At 48.6% G+C, this 15,747-nt stretch overlaps 5 protein-coding genes across 5 annotated transcripts; 1 reads left to right on the forward strand and 4 right to left on the reverse strand.

Annotated features, from left to right (window-relative positions):
- Positions 1 to 142: 142 nt before the first annotated feature.
- Positions 143 to 3,401, reverse strand: FPOAC1_011277 (uncharacterized protein; the record flags this gene model as incomplete). Its single annotated transcript, XM_044855660.1, has 7 exons — positions 143 to 1,843; positions 1,895 to 1,988; positions 2,039 to 2,323; positions 2,372 to 2,475; positions 2,527 to 2,609; positions 2,656 to 2,790; positions 2,846 to 3,401. The coding sequence occupies 7 exons, from the start codon at positions 3,399 to 3,401 to the stop codon at positions 143 to 145; spliced, it is 2,958 nt and encodes a 985-aa protein (XP_044702973.1).
- Positions 3,402 to 7,507: 4,106 nt separating this feature from the next.
- Positions 7,508 to 10,075, reverse strand: FPOAC1_011278 (uncharacterized protein; the record flags this gene model as incomplete). Its single annotated transcript, XM_044855661.1, has 2 exons — positions 7,508 to 9,906; positions 9,961 to 10,075. 2 exons carry the CDS (start codon positions 10,073 to 10,075, stop codon positions 7,508 to 7,510), a joined length of 2,514 nt encoding a protein of 837 aa, XP_044702974.1.
- A 392-nt stretch (positions 10,076 to 10,467) lies between these two features.
- On the reverse strand, positions 10,468 to 11,700 carry FPOAC1_011279 (uncharacterized protein; the record flags this gene model as incomplete). Its single annotated transcript, XM_044855662.1, has 1 exon — positions 10,468 to 11,700. The coding sequence occupies one exon, from the start codon at positions 11,698 to 11,700 to the stop codon at positions 10,468 to 10,470; it is 1,233 nt and encodes a 410-aa protein (XP_044702975.1).
- A 914-nt stretch (positions 11,701 to 12,614) lies between these two features.
- DPH2 (Diphthamide biosynthesis protein 2) lies at positions 12,615 to 14,225 on the forward strand (the record flags this gene model as incomplete). Its single annotated transcript, XM_044855663.1, has 1 exon — positions 12,615 to 14,225. One exon carries the CDS (start codon positions 12,615 to 12,617, stop codon positions 14,223 to 14,225), a length of 1,611 nt encoding a protein of 536 aa, XP_044702976.1.
- A 676-nt stretch (positions 14,226 to 14,901) lies between these two features.
- FPOAC1_011281 (uncharacterized protein) lies at positions 14,902 to 15,567 on the reverse strand (the record flags this gene model as incomplete). Its single annotated transcript, XM_044855664.1, has 2 exons — positions 14,902 to 15,462; positions 15,514 to 15,567. 2 exons carry the CDS (start codon positions 15,565 to 15,567, stop codon positions 14,902 to 14,904), a joined length of 615 nt encoding a protein of 204 aa, XP_044702977.1.
- Positions 15,568 to 15,747: the final 180 nt, after the last annotated feature.

The following is a 15,747-nucleotide window of genomic DNA, read 5'->3' on the forward strand; positions in this document are numbered from 1 at the left end:
AAAGGAAAACAAAAGAAAATCAAGGATAAATAAAAAAGAGACAGAAAGAAACAGCCAAAAGAACGCCAATAACAAATCTGTCAAGTCAAGCTTGAAAGGTGTACAGAGAAACAACAGACAATGTACCACGGGACGGGACAGCTTAACTATCCCAAATGGCTCCAAAAGCCGGCATGCCGCGTGTCTCGAGACCGTACACGACCTTTTTGGTGATTTTTTCGTTTGCTATGATTATCACAGCTTCAGCATCGAAACTCTTGGCTACGTTATAGCCCATTCGCACAAGATCTGGTCGACCCTGTGCTTTCGTATCCCAGATAATCGCGTCTGGGATGGCATCTCGGACTTGACCGACAAGCTCTTTGCCGAATGTATTTTCAGGTCGTGTCGTGGACCAGATCAGCTGCGTGGGACAAGGCTGTTTGACTATATGTCCCAGTAGCGGTCCAATCCCGGAGCCTGTGGCAACAACCACGACACGGTTAAAGAGAGTCGAGATGCGCATCACCCCACAAGTCGGCACGCCACGAACCCAAATTGAACTCGGTGGATTTTGGATACAGGAACGTGTCCAGTCGCCAGCATTAGAGACTACCAGAGAATACCCCTTGGCGTGACGATTGGCCTCTGGGTTGGGGATGGTTGCAAAAGAGTGCCACTCCATCAACGGGCGTTTAGAAATGCGTGTGAAACTACCGTTTACGGGAACGGTATAATCAAAATGCAGTCGGACTGCATGATCGGAAAGCACCTCGGTCTCGACGGGAACCTTACGCAGGAAGAACCATGAAGAGGCAATACTCAAAGTTGCCACGATCAAAAGCCAGAAGTCTGGACTTTTAACAGCGGTGAGCCCAAGATCTTGGTCTCGAGGTCGAGAATCATTGATAGTCAGGATCGTGCGGGCCCAAAACAGACCCAACGATGTCCAGCCCGCAAAACGGTGGAAACGCTCAAAGACGTTGTGGTACTGCTTACGAAACGAAGGCCATGCAGTGGCAACCATGGAACACAGAAGCCCACATAGAATCCACGATACGACCTGTGTCGCCAAGGAAACAGTCGCATGACCTTCGCAGAAACCTGCATTGCAGATTGTCCCACGGACTGTTGAGATGACTAGCCATGCAGTGGCACAAACACCCGCACCGGAGTGTAAACCACCCAGGTGATAAATCTTGGCACAGCGAACCCTGACCCAGAGTGGTAAACTCTTTGGCACTGAGCAGAAGACAGTGTACAGGATGTTGATCACAGTCTCCTGTCGTACGAGCACTGCAACTGCGAGGTTAATAGCAGTGATGATACCCAACCACTCGGAATCAAGGCGAAGAGCGATCACACAGATTAACGCCGCCAAGTTCAGTAATCCGATCAAACTGAACAGTGTACGATAGACAATGAAGATCCTGCGTCTTAGACCTCTAAGCGGTCGGGCCATTGTCTTGTCAGGAATGCCGCGTTCAAGGTCCAACTTGTCTGTAAGAGTTGCCAAAGTGGACATGGAGGGTTGTATTTTGAGCTCAACGTGAGGTTCTTGGACCTTCTCACTCTCGCATACTTGTGTGGTAGTACTCTGCTCGGCCAAGGCTAATATCCTGAGTTTGTTCTTGTCGATCTTGCCATTAGGCGTTGAGGGGAGCTCGTCCAGGGGGTGGAGGTGTGTCGGTACAGCATAATAGGGCTGGTATTGGCGCATATGCTTAATCGTCGTGGTTACATCGCAGTTTCGTGGGGTGGTGAATCCATGGATCTCTCCATCGATCAATAGAGCAGTCGCCTGAGACACGCCAGGCGCCGATGCCAGAGATGCGGTTACGCCGTCCAACTCCACACGAAAACCCTTGACTAATGTTAGATTTGGACAAGGGTATACTTTGATCTTTAGACGTACCTTGACTTTGACTTGATCGTCAACCCGGCCGAGAATCTCGATTGAGCCATCGGGTTGCCAGCGGCCAAGATCTCCGGTGTTGTAAATTACTGATCTGATTTGTGTGTCAGCACTTGCGCGACGAGGATGGAGGAGTTTACTCACCCATCTTTGGCAAATGGATCTGGCTTGTATCTCTCTGCTGTCTTGTCAGCGAGACCAATATAGCCTCGAGATACTCCAAGCCCGCCAGCCCACATTACCCCAACGGTGCCCATAGGTGCCGGCTTGCCCTCGCCATCAAGGACATATACTCTGTTATTTGGAGTCGGTCGACCGATTGATAGTTTCTGTCCAACGGTGTGCTTGTGCATGGTGTTGACGATGGTCGTTTCGGTTGGTCCGCAACAGTTCCAATATGTCCCATGCTCTGCCCACAAATCGGCAAGTCTGCAACAATCAGTAACGAACAAAACCATGGCTTGGAAGGATAGGTACCTTTTTGTGGTAGGCTCCCCGGCAGTGGCAACAGTCTTTATTCTAGGAAATTGTGTTGGATGGTATATGGAAAGAATTGTAGGCGTGCAGATGAGCACGTCGATCTATTCTGGTGTAAGCCCCTGTCCATGTATCAAGTGATGGGACGCACAAACCTGTTCAAGGGTTGAGTCCCAATTGGAGCCTCGAAGGACTAGTGTGCCTCCGTTACAGAGACAGACAAAGATCTCCCACGCTGCTGTTTCGGGTCAGAATTGACAATGAAATGCATCAAAGGAACTTACCCATGTCAAAGCTGATGTTGAGGACCGAGCCAACACAAGTGCCAACTGCCACACCCAGATTTCCGGGAGACAAGCACACGAGGTTGGTGACATTCTTGTGAGTGATATCGACTCCTTTTGGGTCTCCTGTTGTTCCTACAATACTGTTAGGAGATTCCATCTGATACCTCAAGCTGGAATTCTAACTCACCGGACGTGTATATCACGTAGCAGCCGCTCTCTGGTGATGCAAGATCGATGTGGGTGTTCTCTTCAAGGGAGAGAGTCGCTACTTGATCAATAGGAATCACAGTATGGCTGAGGTGGGATACAACGCGGTGCTTTGTCGAAGTCAAACAAAGAACTACACCACCGTGTGACTCCTCCAACACGCGACGAATAGTTTCATCAGGAACGACACCGCCATCGAGGGGAACGTATTGGGCGCCACATGAAAGGATCGCCAATATACCGATTACCATATCACTTCCCCTCTTAGCAACAAGGGGAACTCGCGAACCAGGGCAGACACCTTGAGCAATGAGATGTGCAGCCAAATTTTGTGCCCTGTTGGCGAGTTCTTTATATGTCAACTCCTTCGGGGCATCCGTGAGATCGCGGAGAGCTGTGGCGTCTGGATGGCTCCTCGCATGGTGATAGAACGCAGAAGTTACTGTTGAGAATGGAGCATCTATGCAATCGCCCTGACCAAGTTCGAGAATAGAGTCGTACAGGATATGATCCTGTGCCGAGTTCAATATATCCATAATGAAGAGAACCGTCCAAAGAGTGAGGAAAAGGTAAGAAAAGGACAATGGGGATTGTTTGAAGTTGACCGTTAAGTTAACCCTGAGATAGCAGGAACAGCTTATATAGTCTTACCTGGCGTAACGGCAGTGGCAATCCGCCCTGAGAAAGATGTTTCATCCTGTCTATTGCAATATCGACTCATTACAACCGGTCTCTTGCCAATTGAGCGTTTTTCCTTTTGGGACTGTCTCGACGGATTGACTACGTTGGGAGATATGAAGACTGCCCTGATTTCCCCAGCAACTTCGGCTCGAGTTTACTGCGGATACTAACTTGTCATAATTGCTTCTGCATTCCTCACACACCCGCCCGGGGGTTCTGATTATACGGAGCCGGCCCCGGCGTACGGAGAATGTGGACGGAGCACCGTAGCCTCGTCAATCACAAAGGAATGTGACAGCGATGAGACATGATTTCAAACCAGGGGGACTCGGGCCAAGGGACCGCTACTAACTATCGACGGATAGATCAGCTTTTTCCTAGGAAGGGCTTCTGGGGTATTTCCTCGATGTGACCTTGGAAATCCGATAGGATGGATCTTCTCCAAGGCTCTACTGCACCCTGGAAACCGGAATCCGTCAACCTAAAGTGGCAGTGGACCCTTGTTTGAAGCCATCGATTATGACGGGCCTTGTCTTGGAGATCAATCCTCGCCCTGCAATTCAGGGCGTGTGAAGATAACGACAAGTACCCACATCATGTGGCTTCTTGATGGAGTCAAGGGTGTCTCTGATGATTCTGCTACCGACTGACCTCAACTCAATATACTGATGGCGCGTCCTTTTGGATTTTACGAAGAACCTCATCAGGCCACACTGACTCGCCTATCGTTGCCTGCATTGATCTTCCACTCTGTGGATATGGCTTACAGTTGGCTCGCCCTTGCTGTATGTGACGCTTCTTTCATGACAGAAACCGGCCTCATCACTGTCGGCTGCTCAAGTATTGTAGAGATGTTGTAGGGACTGCGCTGCCCATTCGTGGAGTAAAAAGCACTTCCTAAAGAAATGCCTACCGAGTTGCTTGAAACCCTTTCTCGAGCCTCGGCTGAGTCAATGGTCTAAAATCATTTTTGCGACAAGATGCGGCCGTTACTTTGAGGATCAGTTGAGTTTAAATCCACGTGTTCTCGGCGCCTTCTAACGATTCTCGATATTGAACCAATGCGGGTTATGAACACACAAGCAACATGATAAAGTCGCCGTGTGCAGTATTCATGGCATGGTATGGCAGTGATTCAGAAGTTCTTGTTGGATCTAGCAGACGGTCCGGCAGCATCTCTCTTTGAGTCTTGCGGCAGGGATTGTAATCGGCTGGCTGTGATAGCATAGGGCCAGAATGAAGAAGATGGTGAACCCTCACTCAAGGATCAGGTCAGTTTACAGAAAATCTTAAATTCAGAACTGCGACCTTCTCTGTGCATCGCCACGTGTTGGCTTTACCCCAGATATGAATCTTGGTTTCAACCCCAGAGCGGGAGGCATTCAACGGTTCACGTTTGCCTCACAAGTATTTGATTAAGCTCTTGTGGGAGGTAAGTGCATGCATAATGTACTGCATGCCTTCAAGACAGACTCCCTCGGTTGGCTAAAAAACGTATACTGCGCATGCCAATTTTGAACAGAGGAATCTTCGTGTTGCGGGTTGGTCTGCGACATGTTCAAGGATAGGTGAGTATTGGAGGAGACTATCGATAGAGCTGCGCCGCTTGCGGTTTGGAGGGACAATTGCTATACGAGGAGGCTATATGCCGAGGTCCTTTGCCATGCTAGTCTTACCTCCCTTCTCTTCACTCTTCTTTTCCTTGTTGTTGGCTAATTGCATACAGCTGCTTGTTGGAGCTATGACGATGAATTCGAAAGAGCTAATTCTTGACGTCTTGGGAAAAGCAACAAGTGTTGAAGCATTTCTCCAATGGAGACATATTATATTCAAGATCGACAAACTGAATCATACCAAGGATCAACAAGTGCTCTTTGCTTTGCATTTTCTTGGCCAATATTTTACCGATATCGATTACTCAACATGATGCATACCAACATATGGCTATCAGCTTCCAGTTCCGCGTCGTTCTCAACGGGTTCATACGAATCAAAGTCTAAACAATACATCCCTTCTATTCTCGTTTGCCAGACCACCCTATCGGATGACTGCCCAGTGCTCCGTACCAGGTCCAGTGAGACAAAGATTGTGTTGGTGTTTGGCGGACCGTCCTCCGCAGAGCCCTGATGGTGTATGGCAAGGTAGTTGCCAAGCTGATAGGTAGAGCGGCAACAATGTGAAAGTGACTACAGGGCCGCACAGAACAGAAAAGGGCTTCGAAATCCGTCACTTTTCGGCCTTTCTTTGCCACGCGCCGAGGCTTTCTGGCGTTTAGGAATGAGTAGATCTTGTCTCAGGCTCGATGCTATCTTTCTAGAAACAGAAGTGATGAATGGAACGCTGTTATCTTGGGAGAGGTGACTACGCTACGCATGCGTTCAAAGAAACAAGAACAGATGATGGGATCTTTTTCACCTCTAGAGACATGCACGATGGAGCAGATCAAGTTTGTTCAGGAACTTTTGAGTTGTCGTGGGCTAATCGCTAGCAGATGGTCCGATTTCCCATTAATATCATATCATTGTCATGACAATGATCATCCTGTCCGGAATGGCTCAACATCGAGATGTAGGCTTGCTTTTACAAAGCCGTGGCATGTCGAGTTGTCGTAAGCTTGAGGTCTTTGATCTTAGATTTGATATCCACGTTCAGCTCTGCATGGGCTACAAGCATACCTTGGAAGGCACGTAAACTACGCCAAGTAATGGATGGATATTTCCGCTCCCAAAGGATTGAGTGGCTTCTTTTCTCAACCCTCTTTTGAGCAGTCATAGTTTGGCGACTTATCCGTCCTCGCACCGCAGCCCACGTTTGTCTTGCCCTGAAGGTCCATCCATATCTGTTATGGGGCACATGACGAATTTCGCGCATGAGTATGAAGATTTCCTTTCCGCAGGCAGAACAGGAATAAGCAATATCAGGCTAGGGAGCTCTGAGTCTCAGTCAGGTCCCCACATCCTATTTATGTGGTCTCAGTTGACGACCTGAACGCCGGGACCATTTGATCATTCCACTGCTCATGATTGATTTCCATTCTCCCTTTCGTCACTTGTCAATATGATAGTCGCCCATGTCTTGCCTGTCATGTCTGTCACCCAGCCAGTACCACGGTTACGGGTTCATGATTTACATCGGCGCTGCACATACCAGGATTATACACAACAAGGGCGAGGGATCTGCGTATGAGCAAGGTACAAATCACCAGGGCCTTCTGCCGAGGGATGTGATATACCCTGTCAAGTCGACGAGCTATCGAAGCCATGCCAGGCTAGAGGTGTCAGTTGTACCGTACCGATACTGATTCACAGAGTGCAGGATCTGAGACTTTCCGAGCAAGATTTACGGCAAGGATGCACTGTTCAAGGATGCGATTGATGTACATACGTGAGAGGGTGTAAAAAGCAAATTGTGGCTTGAGATGATGGTTTTAGCCGATCAGTCAAAGCAAAGAAAGAAACTCAAGACATTTCTCAGCTCAACCAAAATATGAGACAGTCTCATATCTTCTACAGTTGGTAACTTTGCATGCACTCGTGAATTGGTACCTGAATGAATGTCTTTCTACAAGTATGTAACTGGTCATTAGTTTTTCCACACGCATACCAGTTACCCTGCATCATAACATTTGTGTTTTTTTTTTTTTTGACTTGATAATGAGGGTGATGGCATAACTTGGAGTATATAAATTCATCGTTTCCCACGGTTCTACTAGCATTGCCGTGGCCCAGTTGAAGTAGTTGTGGAAACCGCTCCTGTCCAGGGTGTTGAAATATCTAGCCTCTCTTCCGGATTGTGACTGTTTGACTCGTATAAAGACCATTGTTTGTCAATGTGCCAATGTCTGGAAGAGCAATAATCTGCGCTTCCAATGGAATTCGTATTTTATAAGAGAATATCTCTCCATTATGAAAATGTTTTTATAGGGTATATGGAACCAATGCCTGCTTATTATATAATTAAATCACAATCTGAGTTTCCTCATAGCTGCCGTAAGGGTATCTGCCGATTTCCTCGCCATGTCAGACTTCTTACCTAGGATCCATAGTCCCTTTATACAGTCTTGCGCTCGACGCATGCTCTCTTGGAAGTCAATGGGGTTTGCTGATGCTGTCGAGCTGTAATCTAAATAATCCTTCGCTTCTTGTAAGAAGACCATAGTTGCCTTAGCAAAGGCTCTGATAAGAAGTATAGTCCATGGTTCGGTAAGGATTGTTGCTTCGTTCACTGCATGATGGAAATGTGACATTTGAGGTGTTGTTAAACTGGTAAAATTTTGGCTGGGCGTTGATACCTTGGCCAACTCAGACAGCTCTTTGGCGCTCGATTCACGCATTTTCGTAACCGTTTTGCTGGATAGCCGGGCGTGAGACGCATTTGTCTCTCCTATCTCGTTCTCATCTACATACTCGATAAGATCGGCGAGCATGAGGGCGCCGAGGTTCCAGTGAGCCGAGATGCAGATGAACCAGCTTTGGAGACGGCCTGGAACTGATTCATAGTCGCGGAGCAGCTCTTTAAAGAATGCGCCATGTGTCATGTTCCAGTATCGGTACAATGAGGTAGTGTTTGCGATGGTTTCTTCAACTTTGTTCCCACGGCCACCTCTTCTCAGGATATTTTGAAGGTACGAGATATGCCGAAACAGAAGGACCTTGACAGGTGCCGACTTTGTGACAGCCTCAGCAGCCGATTCATATGAGCAAGGCCAATGTACGGCATGATACATATGCGGTTGCTCTAGGCTATCCTGGATGAACAGTGGTACGTTCCATCGCCCATTTGTAGTCGCGTCGAGATCATCATCTGCATCATCATGTTGACTGTCCGCATCGGCCACAACAACTGGGCGTTCACTCATGGACGAGGAAACAGTATCCAGCATAACGGCAAGCCAGTACAACAACCCAACAGTGCCACGGTCCTCCGGATTCATCATGGACAAGGCGTCACTGTTCTTGGGGCTTGTGAAAGGCCCGGTGACACCACGTCGTCCCGAATCAAATCGGAACTTGAGAGCATGCATTTTGCGTGCGGCTCTTTCTATAAAGACTGGCAAGCCATCTCGCGAGATGATATCGCCAAGTTCTGCATTCAATGACTTCATGTCAACCTCGGGCCGTGGGGTTGATAGTAGGTTAGGATTTCTGGTCGCGCGACTAGGTTCATCGTTACGAGTCCACGGCTTTTGTGTCAACCCAAATATCAATTCCGCCGTAGCCACTCGATACGATTCAACATCAGTGACATCTTGTAGTGCTCGTTTGGCCTGCTCCCAGATATTACGTTGAATATTGCGGTCAAACTCCTCGGCGATATCGTCAAGTATATACTCTGGTGTCTCGTCATCAGCCGGAAAGCTTTGCCGTTGACGGCGACTGCCCTGGGCCCACTGCGTAGCAAAGGCCATGATTGCGAGCTGGAGCGCTTTGGCAGAAGCTTGGTTTTCGGAATGAGTTAGCTGAGTAAGCTTGGATGTTGAAATCGCATGGTCAAGATTGATAGTGCGGCGGTAGATGCGATTTGACCACGAAGACCCCCATTCAGTAGGAGCATAACTGCCACCCGCAGTATAACCAGGTGCTCTGTAAGGGCATGTTACTTCAGTCAACCAACAGGAGAGATTGTGCTCGAGTACATCATGATAGATTTGTAGGAGATTGGTGGAAATGAATTGGTTGTTGGAACTTGTCATCATGGTCTGGTCAATTGAAAACGGCGACAACGAGTTTGTGCGTCGATCGGTCCATGTTGATGATGTGCGCTGTCGTTTTATTCTTGTCGACTCATTTCTACCCCAAGTATCGTCGGAAGGAGACCGGGAGTCTCTTGTTCCTGGTTGTGGTCCAGGCAAGGAGTTGTTATACTGGTTGAGCATTCGCGACTCTTGCATTGTGTATGTAGATACTGGCAAATGATCCACTAAGCGACCATGATGGTGGGTAGGAAGCGCATTGCCTGGATTATATGTTGCCTGGATCAACGTTGATGTAGAAGGAGTGGCCGTCATAGGAGAATGTGTTATTGCATGAAGGCCAGTAAACCCAGGCCTTGAGCCTGATGCATTGGACTGTTGGAAGGCATATGGTGCTGCAGTATCTGTTTGCCTTGATGCTGGCAATGAGCTCTTATCATCAAAAGGTTGTGCTATTTCAGGCCTCTCCCGCTTCACCCGGACATTTTCACTCTCGCCAAACGCTTGCTGGGGAGGTGGGGGTGGTGGAGGAGCAGCAGCTACAGCACTCAAGATAGATGCAGCTTGTATCTGCGACCAAGCCCAGTTCATGGTGCACGTCTTGTTTGTTTTTGCGCAATAGGAACAAGACTTGTGACCACTTTCAGACACTGATTTCAACAAAGAGACTGCTATCAGTTATCATGTATCAAGAAGTTAGAAGCGTCCATCTATTGACTTACCGAACCCGTCGCGGTTGGGATTACGTGCTGATGAGCCAGGGCCGAGAAGGGGTGGCGCATCGCATCCTCGCTTCGACTTTCGGCATTGGTCGCAAGCATAATGACTGCGCTTCATGATACCATATGATTGATTCTTTAGTGATTGACAATCGATGAGACTTATTGCTCTTGTTGCGAAACAGGAGTAAGTGTAAAGGTAGAGAGTAGAGAGTAGAGAGTAGAGAGAGAGAGATGATGGGCTATTACTAAAAATCCCAAACTAGTACGATGAATGCAACCTACCTATGGATGGAGCATTGGAAGGAAGGACCCCACCATGCTACATCCGCTTCCCCGGGGCTACCTAAGAGGGGCTAGAGCTGCAGGGCCTTATTAATGTATAGGTAAATCAAGTAGCCATCTCTTGTCGAGCTCGATTTAACATGTACTTGATGAAATGAAATTCAAATTGATAAGAAAATGGGTATAATACAAAGAAAGGCAGGGTTCAAGTCTCCGCTCTCATCCTCACGCGAGCTTGGTTTGTCTCTCTCCCCTGCGTGTTGCTATGCCACCACTCCTATGACCTGATATTAGTCTTTCCCTTGATCGCTGCAAAATAGGAAGCGCTCGAGATACTGCCAAATCATCATAAGCCATTACACTTTCCTCCACTGATCGGCCATTCCATAACTGTTGTGCCAAATCCCATCCATCGCAAAGTGCTAGGTTGGCTCCAAAACCGGCAAACGGGCTAACAGCATGATTGCTGTCACCTATAAACACGACAGGAATGGAGTCTATCTCCTCGTGATGGAAAGGCTCTTTGTCATGGGCGTTGATTGCAAAGACGGTCTTTGGATCTGTGTAGTGTACAATCGTTCCGAACGGCTCTTGAAGCTCTTTGCCAAGTTGAAGACCTGTCTCAATAACTTGTTGCACCTTTTCCTCGTCGTTTAGGTCTAGTCTCGGGACCTGATCCGCCTCGAGGTTGCCAACACCCCATACCACGCTGTGCTTGTCGACTGGGGAGAAGAAGCACGACACGCCAGTTCCGGAGAGCATAAAACCCCAATCTTTGTTGATGGGGGCGGGAGGAGGACCCTCGAATCGAGAGATACCCCCACGCAAGATGGCGCCGGCAAACTCGAGGCTATCTTCGGGTCGCAGGTTTGTCCGTAGCTTGCTGTTTGCTCCATCAGCTGCGATGAGGATGTCGCAGGTTTCCTCCGAGACCACTTCGTTTTCGTTAGGCCCTCTTGCTACTTGAACGCACACTCTGCCGTCTTCGAGCCGATGGGCTGAAAGGCAGCGTGAGTCCCACTGCACCGAATCGTTTGGCCGGAGGTTATTGTGGAGGACTTGGCGAAGATCTTTTCTTGCTATGCGGACACTAGATGAGGGTAATCCATCGATGGGCTTGTGTCGAAAGCTTGCGTACTCATTCCAAGCCGGTCCCCATATCTTGAAAGCACCATCATCATTCAGACCAGAAACAGCATTTTCCAGTACCTCTTCAAGGAGACCTAGTTTTTTAAGGGCGAGAAGGCCACCTGAAGTGTCGTAGCCAGCTAACGATACCGTGTAGCCTTCTCGTTGAGCGCTCACATCAGGAGAATCGCGGTCGTAGAGGATGACGGTCGGCTCTTTCAGTCGAGGATCCCAGAGTTTGCGCAGAGCAATAACAAAGGCTGATCCTGCGACACCTGCACCAGCGACAATAATGGTCTTGCCTTCCAGAAAGTGTTGTTCTGAATCCATATTTTTGATGTGTTGAAGGAACAAATTCCGTCACGATCGGCAGACAAGCTTAAATACTCGCGACCAAGGTCCAGCCTCACATGATTTCGACCAGATAAGCAATTCGTCTGTGACAGTCGAAGAAAGAAAAGTTCTCTTAGTGATGGATATTGCTAGACAAAAGTCGTGTAAGTCGTTTCCCGGCAGTGATGCATACACTGATTTCCTCTTTGGTGTATACGGATTGCCTAATCGAGGGTTGACAGGGGGTGGTTCGGCATCTTGACATTGGACCACAAGTAAAAAAGCCCAAGTCGACCGAGGACATGAAACACACCCGGCATTTTCCAGCTATTCACACCAATAATATACTACGAGAGACTTCGAGAAGGTATAGGTACTACTACCGAGAAGAACACCCTCGTATCTTGTAGGGGAAACAGTCTTTACCATGTCACCTCGTTGTTCCGTCTCAGGTTACGGATAGGCACCGATTAATTTGGCGGCTATTGATTTCGACCGAATAGGCATCTCGTATACTCCAAGGTCCCTAGGTAGTGTTTACCAGCTGTACCATCCATACAATGGCTAACATGGCTAACATGGCTTTACATGATAACTAATCATGGCTATCTGATTGGTCTTACACCGAAAAGCTACCTACCTGTTGGTCCGTTGGATATACGATCATTGATGTAATTGACAAACATTGTACATGAATCTATCTAACGTCTTAGAAATGTCCCTGTATAAAAAACACTAGAATAATAAGAACCATGTGGTGTTGATAGTCCTTGTTAATGCTGAATGCAAATTCGCACCATCACCCCGCATTGACACCCTCTCCCCTCCATCAAACCTCCAAACCCCACCAAAATATTCATTATTCTCCCAACTTTCCAAAAAGAAAAACTTCACTTCTAATTTCTATCGCCATGGCGTCCGAACTCTCGGCTGCTCCCGTGCTATCGACACCGGACGACCATATTCTCGAGGTCCCTGCCGCAGACTCTATCCCCACCTCGACCCTCTCTGACGATGCCCTTCGCACAACATACGAGATCGTTCGCACCGCCGATGAGATCCGCGCCGGAGGATGGAAGCGGATCGGTTTACAGTTCCCCGACTTTATGCTCGTCGACGCCCCGCGCGTAGTAGAAGCTTTGTCCAAGGAGATCAGCACCCATGATGCCCAAGAGGACGCCAAACCGGAGAGGAGGATATACGTTCTCGCCGATAGCAGTTACAGCGCCTGCTGTGTCGACGAAATTGCTGCAGAGCACGTCTCGGCAGATGTTGTAGTCCACTATGGTCGAACCTGTCTCAGCCCTACAAGCCATCTTCCTGCGATATATGTCTACACCACCCACGATCTAGATTACGAGTTGACAATCAACGAAATCAAGAAAGAGTTTAGCGATAATACTGTCAAGTTGGTTATCATGGCCGACTTGACATATCAGAATCATGTCGAAAAGGTCGTTTCCCTACTGAAGGAACAGGGTTACAACGACACCTTCTCTACAGCAGTGACTCGCGACCCTGCCGCTTTGATTCCCAACCGCAAGATCCTTTCAGACGAGACCCATGACGACCAACACTGGAAGGACTACTCGATCATTCACATATCCGATCCTCCCTCGGCGCTCCTACTCGCTCTTTACACGCGTTTTGCCTCACTGCACGTCCTCTCTACACCCTCTCCAGCCCTCGAAAATCCCACAATGCGTACGGCAGGTCTTCTTCGTCGACGATTCGCCAAAGTGCTATCACTTGCTTCCGCAGGTGTTATTGGTATTCTGGTCAACACATTGTCAGTTGCGAATTACTTGAGTTCCGTCAACACCCTCCGTGAGAGGATTGCGCGTGCGGGCAAGAAGAGTTACACCATTGTCGTGGGCAAACTGAACCCAGCCAAGCTGGCCAACTTTGCCGAAATTGAGGGCTGGGTTGTCGTGGGGTGCTGGGAGAGTGGCTTGATTGAAGATGATGCTGGATACTGGAGACCAGTTATCACACCCTTTGAGCTCGAGGTCGCGCTGATGAGCGAAGATGAGCGTGTCTGGGGCGGCGAGTGGTGGGGAGGTATCGAGAAGCTTGGGCTCAACGACAAGCCTGAGGATGCAACTAAAGAATCTAAGGATGCTGGTGTAGAGGAAGAGGAGGAATTCGACGATGTCGCTGGCGGCGTCGAAGGAGAGGAGTCTGCGCCTCCTGAGTTTGACATGCGTACTGGAAAGTTGATCTCGTCGAGTCGTCCTATGCGACTCCCAGTCCGCAAGAATCCTGCTGCGTCAGACACTGCCGAGGCGAACGGCGATGGTCAATCCAGTTCAGCCCAGCAGAACGATTCTCTCATCAAGCGCAGTGTTGGTGAACTGGCAAGCGTCAACGGCGTGGCAAGTCCAGGAGCTGAATTTCTTCGTTCCGGTCGAACATGGCAAGGCTTAGGTACTGACTTTGACAATGAGGCCAGCACGTTGGTTGAAGAAGGTAGAAGCGGCGTCGCGAGAGGATATCAAGTCGGTGAATCAGGTCGACATTAAGTACAAACCGAAAAGTGATACCATTTTAGCATCATAAGGCGTTGGGATATAGACAAAAATAGGCGAATATTGAATGGGTCAAGACACATTTATTGTTATAACAGGTTCATAGCTCTTTTTATTTTTCATTGACTCTTTTAAATGTGTAGTCATGGTGCTATATACAATAGAATCATCAACCGGAGCAGCCTCCAGGGCATGAGCTACGGCAACATCATTATTTAGCTCAAAGGTTCTTTCACTTTCATCTTCTTTTATCCTCCTCGAGAGGCAAAGACATATCAACATTGAATCATGTTTTGTTCATAAGTCCGTATAGATTCTCGCATAAAATGGAAAATATGTTCTAGGAGATTTCGTAATGCATTAAGCCGCTTTCCTTGCGGCATTCGTCAGGATGTTTGGCAGCTTGTGTCCTTGGCGTGTTGATGAGGACTGGGGTCCCTGGCGCGCGTCGTGATGTGTTGTATTCAGGCACCCTTCAGGGGACAAGCTGCCAAGAGAGCTTGCGAAACTACCATCTGGCGGTCATTGGGCTGGGGTATTGTAGTATTTGGGCATGTATGTAAGTGGAGAGGCGGTAGACGCCCGAAAAGGCGGTATCCTCTGATGTGCTGTTGTTCTGGTCCGTGCTTGCTGGCACTCGAGTCAAGCGCAGCGGCAGCCATGCTCCAGCTTAGACGTAGACTCGGCGAGAGTGAGGGCGGCTACGGCTGCTGTGACGAGAGCCAGAGCGAGAGTGGCTTCGGTGGCTGTGACGGCTGGAGTGGTAGGATCGGCGAGTGTGGCTACGGTTGTAGGCGCTCATATGTCCACCGTGCAAGAAAGCGACGACTGAGGTGATGGCGAAAAAGATGACGTTCATGATGCCAAAGGCCCAGCAAGCCTTGAGCATGGAGCAGGGCTTGTTGTTGACGAGGTCGTAGCTGGGGCCAATGACACGAACATTGCCAGCAGAGACATCCCAATCGTCTGAACGGCGGATGCTGACGCAGTCGGTGTTTTGGACGTAGCGGAGGTAGTAGACGGCAGCGATGAAGGCACCGAAGAAGAGGGCATCAACAAAGGCGACAAAGTGGGCGTTTGTCGAGGAGCGGTGGTAGCTGAAGAGGGTAAAGATTGCCCAGGCGAGAGCGAGAACCGAGACGATGAAGAGGATGAGAATGGAGTCGGGTGTTAAGGCGTTTTGCTTGACGAATCCATCAACGAACCAGGCGAGCATGCCCATACACGGGATCTAATTGATGAGTTAATTTGGATATTCCCAAAATAGTGGTGTTTTGCTTACCAGAGTGATGATCTGAAGAACCCGGAAAAAGACGAAAAACATTGCGAAGAGCATCTTTGCGGTTTACAGCCTTGCAGCTCGACAAATGTTGTATGTCGCACAAAAATCGATGTCTGGTATATAGCTGTTTATGTTGCGTCGGTCAAAGTGATAACGATGAATGTGCGCAGTGACTTATAAGAGGGTAAGTGATGCTGTTATACTTAGTCAGTGACTAAAAATGAGTGATGATGA

The sequence above is a fragment of the Fusarium poae genome, chromosome 4 (assembly GCF_019609905.1).
Source record: "Fusarium poae strain DAOMC 252244 chromosome 4, whole genome shotgun sequence".
Lineage (NCBI taxonomy): Eukaryota > Fungi > Ascomycota > Sordariomycetes > Hypocreales > Nectriaceae > Fusarium > Fusarium poae.